The sequence below is a fragment of the Bombina bombina genome, chromosome 5 (assembly GCF_027579735.1).
Source record: "Bombina bombina isolate aBomBom1 chromosome 5, aBomBom1.pri, whole genome shotgun sequence".
NCBI lineage: Eukaryota > Metazoa > Chordata > Amphibia > Anura > Bombinatoridae > Bombina > Bombina bombina.
In genome coordinates this window covers 568,935,921-568,946,999 of record NC_069503.1, presented here as the reverse complement: position 1 = coordinate 568,946,999, position 11,079 = coordinate 568,935,921, and the positions used below count along the sequence as shown (strand labels likewise).

At 32.7% G+C, this 11,079-nt stretch overlaps 1 protein-coding gene across 1 annotated transcript in view; it reads right to left on the bottom strand.

Annotated features, from left to right (window-relative positions):
• Positions 1–278: 278 nt before the first annotated feature.
• The window catches only part of FASTKD3 (FAST kinase domains 3), a 244,585-nt gene continuing 233,784 nt past the window's right edge, over positions 279–11,079 (bottom strand). The window contains exons 7-8 of the mRNA XM_053714516.1: positions 2,222–2,338; positions 279–668 (exon numbers count right to left, since the gene is read on the bottom strand). Of these exons, the coding sequence (XP_053570491.1) occupies positions 489–668; positions 2,222–2,338 (297 nt within the window). The 3' untranslated portion in view covers positions 279–488. The remainder of the gene's footprint in view (positions 669–2,221; positions 2,339–11,079) is intronic.

The following is an 11,079-nucleotide window of genomic DNA, read 5'->3' as shown; positions in this document are numbered from 1 at the left end:
ATCCCCCACTGGTTACCACCATCTTAAGTACTCTAAATATCAAAATTTAAAGCTTTTTGTTTTTTGTTTTTTTTAAATATTTTTTTTTCTGTTTTCTGCAGTTTAGGATCCCCCCCTTACCCTCCAACCTCCCTGATCCCTCCCAAATAGCTCTCTAACCCTCCCCTTCTAACTATTGTCCACAAGGTCTTTTTCACCTGTAGCAAATGTTCCCAAAATATTTAGTATTTATTTCTTTTTGAAGTAACGAATATACAGAAAAGTGCAACAGATGAATATTCAGAAAAAAAAAATATCAAAATATTTATTCCAAAACCATTTGTTTCACTGCTGCGTGTCAATTATTTATTATGAACAAAGTAGCAGTAAAAGAAATATTTGGTACATTTAGCATGACAGCGTTTATTTAGGTGTTCTCCATTAACTATCCATTAGAAATGGAGTGCTGTTCCATGATTCTGGTTTATTATCAGATTAGATGAAGAGTTTTAGGAAGGCGTTACACTTCCGTACCCTTCCTCAACTGATTTGCATATTCCATTTTTGCGGTATAAATCAACACGCACCACTCCAATTCTAACATGGTCCCTGTTCATTTTGTCTACGTGATGATTTAAATGTCTTCCATATTCTGAAGAGCTCAACACTGCTACTGGTCTTGACAGCTCCTATTAGGAAAACATAAATATAATTAGCTCAGAAAAATGATCCGTATATAGCATGAATCAAAAAAGATAACTCAGTAACAACATTTTTTTTAGACAACAATTCCTTGTAAAAACATAGATACACTACAGTATTACATAATTATCATAGCATTTATTATCATATTTGGGAAAATGTATCAATTGATATTTCTATAAACTAGAGTTAAAGGACCAGTCAACACATTAGATTTGCATAATCAACAAATGCAAGATAACAAGACAATGCAATAGCACTTAGTCTGAACTTCAAAGGAGTAGTAGATTTTTTTTATAACAATTTTCAAAGTTATGTATATTTCCACTCCCCTTGTACCATGTGATAGCAATCAGCCAATCACAAATGCATATACGTATAGTCTGTGAATTCTTGCACATGCTCAGTAGGATCTGGTGACTCAAAAAGTGTAAATATAAAAGACTGTGCATATTTTATTTAATGGAGGTAAATTGGAAAGTTGTTTAAAATTACATGCTGTATCTGAATCATGAAAATTTTATTTAACCTGAGTGTCCCTTTAAAGCTAGTATTTGCACTTTGATTGACAAGAAAATAGATACAATATTACAGATATTATTATTTTTTAAAAAGGCTTCTTTGATAGCATAGTAGTAAGGAGGACATTTATGGTGTTCCATTACCATAAAACTCAAAATGCCTACATTAAAAGGATATAAAATCCAATTTTTTTCTTTAATAATTCAGGTAAAGCATGAGATTTTAAACAACTTTCTAATTTACTTCTATTATCAATCTTATTTTGTTCCCCTGGTATTTTGTGTTCAAAAGCAGAGATGTATGCTTAGGAGCCGTCTTATTTATGGAGAGCTATAGGAGTTTTGGATAAACGCTATCCATTTGCAATAGCACTAGACGGCAGCACTATTTCTTGCTATTTAGTCCTTCAGACGTCTACTGTAACTCTCTTCTATACAGAATATTATGGGAAGAAAACAAATTTGATAAAAGAAATAAAGTTTTGGGTTTCATATATTTTTAAAGGGATATACACCTGCAAATAATAATTAATAATTTTATATATACTGTTTATATATATATATATATATATATATATATATATATATATATATATATATATATATATATATATATATATATATATATATGTGCTTTTTGGGAATTGGGTTTCTCAATGCTTTTATGACATTTGACAAAGGTGTTGTTAGACACCGAAACGTTATGTCACCTTTTAAGATCGATTGAAATTAAAAAAGTTACTTTTTATGGAATACAGTGAGTGCCTTTTTTGATGGGACGGTAATGTAAAGTTAAAGTGCACCCTGGCTGCTGAAATACATGTTTAAGATTGTGCTTATCCTTTCTGGGAGAATTATATATATATATATATATATATATGTTTACTAACTAGCAGATATGTATTTTTAATAAAGAAGTCTTTTACAACACAAAAAAACACATATAATTATTTTATATTATTTATATTATTCAACAAAGGGGTTAAAAGTTGAAAAAAGGCAAGTAATATGTAATGTACCTCTTCATGAATATTTAGTCCATTATGCTTTCCATGCTGCCTGTCATCTCTGTGAAGTTTTTCATTGTAACCCTGAGGCCTCTTGAAAATTGAGTCATAGGTAGAGACATTTTCTTCCTTTTGATAGAAGCAAATTATTTCATTATTTCATATTGTTACAATACATATACAATACTAATTATTTCATTATTTAAATTTGTTACAATACATATAAAATACTAATTATTTCATTAATTTTGTTACAATACATAAACAATGCATATATATGTAACAAAATATAAAAAAATGTTTGTTTGTTTTTTAATAAGAAATACACAGTCCTGAAATGTATATATAAGACAACATATAAAAAACTGATTATGAAAAGAAAAACTAAAAAGAAAAAGAAGTGCATTTATTAATAAATTAATCAAAAGAAACTTTTATTATCCTTGTTATTTAATTTTGTTCAGGTGATTAACATTTTTTTATTCTAACCATCTTGGATATTTTCTATGCTATATAAATAATTCAGAACATTTCTTGCATTAAATATGTGCTTCTTTTACAATCACTGCAGGCAAGCAATGTGGATGACCTAGTTTTTATAGAACTAGGCTCTAGTGAAGCATTACAGAAATAAGGATAACTCATACTAGATTTATTATACATCTTAAAACTTTTTCTCTAACAAATTTAGACTTCTAACAATGTTCTTTAAGTATACTTGTAGGAAACTGCAAACTGCCTTTCCTCAGAAGGGGTTGCTTTTTGGTTGGTCAAGCAATACAACTTTGTGGTACATTTATTGTTATAATAAATTCAGTATGCTGTACGTTCATTTTAGTGGTAACATCATATGGCATATGTAGTTATAAAAATCAGCATGCCTAGGGGCTCCAGCATTTTCAATATCTCTAAATTCACTCTCATAAAAGAAGGTGTCAAACAAAATTAGCCTTTGTAATTATCAAAATAAACAATTGATTGGAAGTCTGGTAATGTAAAAGGTTTTGTGATTGGATCTTGATCCTGCAGTAAAATGTCTTTAGCAGAGCTCCCAATTGCATTGCATGTTTACCATTATCCAATTTAGGAAGCTCTGTTCTACTGCTCCACCTATCTCACTCTCTTCTAGAAGTATCATACTGAAACAAAAAGTACAGTTGGATTAAAAACAGTATTTTTTCCAACTATTGTAAAATCTGAAGCTTTGAACTGCAGCTTATCCACAAAAGTGTATACACTTAAATGTAGTGATATTTTCAGTACTCACAGAAAATGCTAAAAGCCCAGGGGTAGAACTAAGCAACCCAAGAATGGAGTTAGAGGGTTGTCGATGTTATTGAAGAGTGTAATGGGTAGAGATGACAAAATCCATAGGCTTGTCTGGGTAATGTGGGGAAGTGTTTGGGGTTTTCATGGTCCTTGTTCTTTTAAAATTGTAAAACAAGGTCACATAAAGGGAAGGGAGAGTAGTGGGAGGGATAAAAGCACAAAGCTTCCACATTTGGACATATCTGAATACTTTGGGACAACAATAAGAACATTCAAGAGGGTTTTCAAGAGTGTGTCTCAAGACTACAAATCAAGTTTATTTTTTCTTACATAATTACTGTTTTAAATTTTGTATGCAAATCTTTTGTAAGTCAGTGGATAAATAAAAAGTGATCTTAATGTCCCTTTAAGGACCTATTATTGTTTTAGTTAACAGAATAAAAAAAAACAAAAGAAGGGACTACAATGAAGCCCCTCACTTGTAAGCCTTTATGTTATATATATTATATATGTACCCCAATGTTTCTAGAGAAAATGTATATGATAAAAAAAGAAGCACAAGGTAGGTATAGTGAAAATATCATATTATCTACTCAGCAAAAGTGCAAAGAAAGAACTCCATAAATGCTAAGAAATCTGTTAAACAAAATAGATTTTTAAGATACATTTTATTAATATATTTAGGCCTTGATTACAAGAGGAGCGCAATATATTGCGCTGGTATTACAAGCCAGGCGCAATGTGAATGAGATTGCCTAGAAGCCTTGCGCTCACAAGAGAGCGCTTCTATAGGCTCCAAATGGATCCTCATTTTTATGCTGTGAGACAAACCAGCTGGCGCAGCCCAGGGGGCAAATTGTGCAGCATTGGGTAGCTAAATAAAAATATATTTGTTTATATGTGTATATCCACAAATTAATACATATATATGTGTATAAGCATATTTATAGTGAAAACACAGTCCCCCATAGACATCAATGTAAAGGCACTTTCAGTGCCATTTTTTTTTCTTACACCCCCACATCCCCTCACCTTAACCCCTTATAACTGCTTTGTACAGTTTTGTTCTTTATAAAAATAAAGATGCTCATATTTTTTTTTATTTTTTTTTTACAGTACTGTCCTCTTTATTTGGGAGCAATTGGGGCAAATTTTCTTAGCGCAAAGTGAAACCGCGAGCTTGCGGGAGCATTAAACAGCCATTTGTAATCTAGCCCATAGTATGTTCATTTTTAATTTAATATGGGACATTAAGAAGAGTCATTGTGCTAGCATTGTCCTAAAAATAGCATTGTTAAATTAACTATATACTTAAAAAAATAAAACAGCTTTGTCTATAGCAATGATCTCAATACAGATCCAGATGGCATGTCTGCTGCCTGACATATGCATAAACCTTTATTGAAGGCCACAAACTGGTATTTTTTCAGGAAATCCTTAGAAGCATATGTTCAGCATGCACAGCAGAGACAATAATTATCTGCTCTACGTACACTACCCATCTGTTGGAAATCTGCTATGTTCACACAAATAAAAGAATCTAGGAATTACTGTAAATTCAAAATTGTTTTTTTTATATATAAAGGGATAAAATGAGAGCAACAGACTAGCAGAAGAATATTCAAAATGTGTTATTTAACAGGAAACAGAAATCACTTAGCCCTCTTCTGTATCCATAATCAAGCAGTAATATTTAATTTTCTATTCAGTTTTTCCCAGAGCCAATTTAGTAATTGCAGCCTGATACAGCAGCTTCATATTACAGACTCAGACTGTGCTATTTACAGCTGCTCTGCTAGCATGGATCTGATGGTTAAAAACATACCTGAAGTCTTGATTTTTAAGATGCAACTTATTACAGCTCCTGAGCAGGATATAGCAAGTAATTAGCAGGTACATGGGTATGCCTATCCTAATTTGCTCAATGGCCATTTCTTGCTTGGAAAATGCAATACATTGTGGTTCCTAGTAAGACTTTAGGTATTTGTTTATGGTCCTTTCAGAAGTTAAACACATAGTTAAGAAGGGACATAAGCGTCATTTTTTTTTTGGCATTAGAATGTCTTCTTTAAGGAATATGAAAGTCATTAGTATGCTTGAAGATCCATGGGAAGTCAACAGGGCAATTTTCCCTCCCTCACCCCCACCCAACAGCCAGAACCAGAGTGTCCCACCTGGATATTATCAGGAGTCAATTTAGCTGCCATCACGGTCAGGAAGTTATGTGATGAGCGTAAGCTTACAGTGCTTAGGAAACTGTACACGGCCAGGACAAAACTGGAGTTGGTGAACCTGGACCTGGCTAGAGTTAAAATTGAATGCTCTCATAAAAGAAAAATATTGGGCTTCATATTCTTTTAACTAGGTTTATTCAGTGCTGTGCTAGGTTTGAGACAGGTACTGTAAGTGTGTGTCTGCATCCAGTGCTACTATTAGCGTTAAAAGGTTAGAGCATGTTTATAATGCAGTTTCACTTAGATTACATTGCAGGTGCCTGAGTTGTAGAATTTGTTTAGAGTTAAATTATAATATATCTTTATAATTTTGACTATTTAAGTGCATATTTACAGTCGGGGTCCTTTCTTTCAGGGTCCTTTCTGCCGCTATAATTGTCTTACAAGTTCAGGAGGACATAATGGGTCTGAATATGCCCTTGTTTTCGCGCGAACATTTAGGCTCGCTGGAAACAGTAGTTATGAAGCAGCGATCTAAAGACCGCTGCTCCAAAACTTGTCCTCCTGCTCTGAGGCTGCGGACATCAATCCGCCCAATCCTATACGATCAGGCTGATTGACACCCCTTGCTAGCGGCCGATTGGCCGCAAATCTGCAGGGGGCAGCATTGCACAAGCAGTTCACAAGATCTGCTTGTGCAATGATAAATGCCGACAGCATTTATCGATGTGCGGCGGACATGATATGCTACATTGTATCATGTCCGTCCGCACTTTAATAAATCGCAGCATTAGTGTTTTTTCCATTTCTGTATTGTTCTGTAATTATTTGAATGCTCTATATCACTGGTTTAAAAACCTGTCCTCCCCAACAAGCCAGATTTTTGGAATTAACTTGGATGAGAGCAGGCAAAATAACCATGTTTACTACTCAGGTGATTATTTTCACCTGTGCTCCAATTAAGAATAATATTTGATGTTAAAACATAATGGGCCAGATTACAAGTGGAGCGCTAAATATTGCTTTGTGAGCAAGTGATATTAGCGCTCCACTTTGTAATACCAGTGCACGATAATGTGCGCTGGTATTACAAATAAATCGCAATGCAAACGTGAGCTTGCGTTTGCATTGTGAGGAAGCATTGCGCTCACGAGAGTGCACTTCCGTAGGCTCCTATGGGAGCATTGTTCTGATGCAGTCACAGACGGCATCAGAACCTCGCACAGCGAAGGGTGTAAGAAGCGCAGCGATGGGAAGCAGTCAGTAAATATATATATGTATATGATTATATACATATATATATATTTATGTGTTAATATGTGTATATACATATTGTTCATATAAAAGATGAGTAGAAAAAAATTAGGAAACGCATATTGAACACAAACAAGAAATTATAATTTGATTTGCAAATAACAATAATATTAACAGTAAAAACTTTACAATACTTTTAAAATGCTGAATAGGTTTCTTCTGTATTCTGATCTTTAATATACAAAATAGTTGAAAAATAAATATACAATTTTATATGCAGCATATTGTTTTCTAGTATGGATTAACAAAAGAGAAACAAAATTGGGTTCACACAAATTTATATTAAGAGCTAACGAGCAAGCAAACAATAAATAATGGATAGTCAGTAGCATAAATTAAGCTGAATTACAAATAAATAATAAAAAAAAACTTTCAGTTACTGATTTATTTTAAAGCAGATTTGAAGATGAAGAAAGAATTATGGAAAAATAACATTTAAAAAAAAATGTGCAGTGAAGTAAAATATTCATATAAAAATATAAGATCAGCAAAAATAATTATATATATATATATATATATATATATATATATATATATATATATATATAAAACCCTGTAAATGCAAAGTTATAGATACTTACTTTGTTTTGTTGGTAAAAATAGCTCAGTTCCTTAGGCCCTTTTCTGCTTACTGGCACTTGTGAAAATGCAGAGAGTAATGAGAGATAGGGCTGTGGACATTTTCTTCTTACGTATTCATCTTTAACTTCATCATATTCTTCGTTAATTTGATGTTCCATGGCAATTTTGTATAGTGTTAAACAAAAAATACTGCAAGGCCTGTTCTTTCTTGTATTGATTCCCCTTGCTTATGCTGCCAAGCGTCTCACGGTTGCTAGGATAATGATTTGAACAAACACAGTCAGTGACTTCACAAGCTGTCACTCATAAAGGCTTACTAGTAAATAATGGCCTATTGTTTTGCTCAATTAGCCTCAGTGTTAGTCTGTTTCACTCTGAATTAGTTCTCTTTACCTCTTTAAATATGCTTTATTGTGTTGCTTTCCTGTTAGTGTGTGTATTTTAATGATATTTATTGCATGTCTTTTCAACCAATTGTCCTAAAATACCAGACAGCATCTGCCAGTCTTTAATGTAAGCTAAAATCCACTTTATATATAATTTTCTAATAAGTTTGTTTATGCTCTTACCCAGTTCAGCTGTTTATCCCTGAGTCTAATCAATAAAATATCTCTCATACTTTAACTTCGATTCCAATCGGTTTGAGATTTTTGTTGATTTGCATCCCAGTTGCATTTACCTTCATAACATATTTATTTGCTTTTGCAGACTTTCTTGAAGGGATGTTGCAACCAGTCAATGTAAAACATTTTATCATCATAAAAATGATACAAATATTTACACTATATAAGACCGTTTTCCGCACTGTACTGTTAGTAACTTAAAGGGACAATAATACCCTTATGTCAAATCATTGGAAAGATATGCAGCATAACTAAAAAAGCTGACAAGAAAATATCACCTGAACATTTCTATGTAAAAAAAGAAGATATCATGGGGTACATTTATCAAAGCTTCAACTGTGAATATGCTGTAATTCCGCATCAAATTAGATGCTAAATTAATACGCCATAGTTAACATGGCGTCAACATTGTAAAATGTAGAACAGTCCAACAAAAAATTCGCTCCCGCGAGATCACTTTGGTGCAAATCGATGCTTGTGTTATTTCAGCATATCACTGGTAATCCGCCCTCACATACGACTCTATGTGCCCAAATTAGAAATTTATCAAACATTCAACAGGTACTATTCCGACGCAGCGTACCTAACTTTAGATCTGCCACCTTTGAGCACTCAAATGCCATAGAAATCAATGGGATGTTACGGTATTAGAAAAGGGAGGGGTGTGATAACACAGAAAGTTTAATTCAATGCGGTTTCTTGTTGCAGTCATTAACGTTAATTAGCATTAATAATCCATTTTGAAAAAAAAATACATGAGATAAGCATATCATGATGTCTAGAAATACAAATAAACTTAAATCTATTTGAAAATATCATATATCATATTTTTCATCTAAAAATTTAAAAATAAAAATAAATTTCTATGATATTTATTGTTTGTTCAGGTATAAATCTAACTATTTCGAGGATATTAACAGATGAAAAATAAAAGATTAGCTTGGAAGAAATGTGCTTATTCATGGACAGGAATGAAATGGTATAAATAAAATTGCAAAAAGAAGAAAAAAATATCTTAATTTGAAGGACATTCAGGGTAGATTATTTGATAAATAGGGATATCCGCAACATCAATGCTTCTTATTAATCAATTTTCCGATGCTATTCGCGCAAGACTTGGCACGCTTGAGTTTTTCAGACATGTTGATAAATAAGACAATCAATGTAGATTCGCGTCAGCGATGTCTGGCGAGCATTTTGACCGCAGCAAATGCATCTAGATTGACGCTTTTAACTCGCAATATTAATTGTGTCAGCTACATGTTTGTTTGTTTTTTTTTTAAGAAAAAAAAAACAGCCAATAAGCTTCATTAGTGCTGTTGTCATACTTTGCTTTACTGTGATCTCATGAGATTTCATTGAAAGCAGGTGAGATTTTATAGTAAACTTCATTAAAGGGAAATAACATGACTATGTCTGCACATGCCATATGCTTACTTCTTTGCATGCCCCAGGATTCACATTCTCATTGGCTGCTTAAAGTCCCTTTTACAGTGGGATGTGGATACTGAGGAAATGTTGAGGTAAAGTATCTTCCTTTTCTACATAGACATGTTCTGCTGATATTTTGTAGTCAGCTTTTTACAGCTGTGCTGGATCACTTTCAAGTGCTTTAACATTTGGGATCACAAAATATGGGAATAGACAACTAGCGCCTAGATTCGTTTACCTGCTGCACTATAAACAGACCCCCTAATAAGGTCCTAAATAAATTGCAATATGAAGAGTTTGTATAGGAGCGCCAAAGGCTAAGGTAAACAACAGGTCTATTATCCAACAACTCCTGAAATTTCTTTAGGTGTACCTTAATGGCACTTGAATAGCACTTCTCTGCCAAGGTTCTGAAAGTTTTAAAAGTTTAATTCACATATAGAAAAACATTAAAAACAAATTAATTTAAAAACAAATTAGTTAAAAAGAGACTAGATGTCGCAATCCATATAGAATCTAAATACAGAGCAGATCTAATTGTTAGTATAGATCAAACTTGAGAAGTTGAAATATCAACCAGTTAATAATTACTGGATATCAAATACTGGTTATCAAATTCTCTCATACCACAAATGATGACAGCTTGGATGGGTTAATGAAAAGATTAGTTCTATAATTTACTCATATTCAAAAATAGTGGCAGTTTAAATGTGTTTATGTGACAGTGATACCCCAACTGTGGGAAAAACAGTATTCTGAAAAACAAAAAACAAAAAGGGAAAATATATATATAAAAAGGTCTGTGAGAAAAAAACAGTGAAACAATATGAAAAAATGTGAATAAAAATGTGAATAAAAATATCAATAAAAATGTGATTCCAATAGGATCAAATACCGGTATGATCAGAAAAAATAATAATAAAAAATAATGGTCAAATGAGATTTAGAATAGTTGTTGTGAATAGATGCGTAAATATCCCAGTGTAACTTATACCTTTGGACTAAAAAAGTGGTCTTAACAATAACCTATATCTGTAGGATACTAACTCCTACAGGTATAACTAAAAACAAATATAGCAAAATCCCCAAAAAATAAAACATTAAATAAACATCAAATAACACAAATAAATATCACAATGAGTGAGTATATAGGATTATGATTTGGGAAACCTCAAAGTGAAAGTCCCCAAAGTTCCAGATAGTGTCCAAAATTTTGGTCCGATGAAAACCAACAGTCTAAAATCAGTAAGTATAATCCCAGATTCTTGATCCAAATGATATCCAAAACCTATGAGGTAAACGAGAAAATACACTAAACAGAGGGCCTATGAGATAAAGTCTATTGGTAATAGACTTACCCAGACTGCCGTGGTCCTGATAGTATATGAGCCTCACAAATCTCTTCCAAATCGTCTACGCGTTTCGGCCCTTAGATAGGACCTTTTTCAAGACATTCTTTTTTTCAAGAGATCTGCTC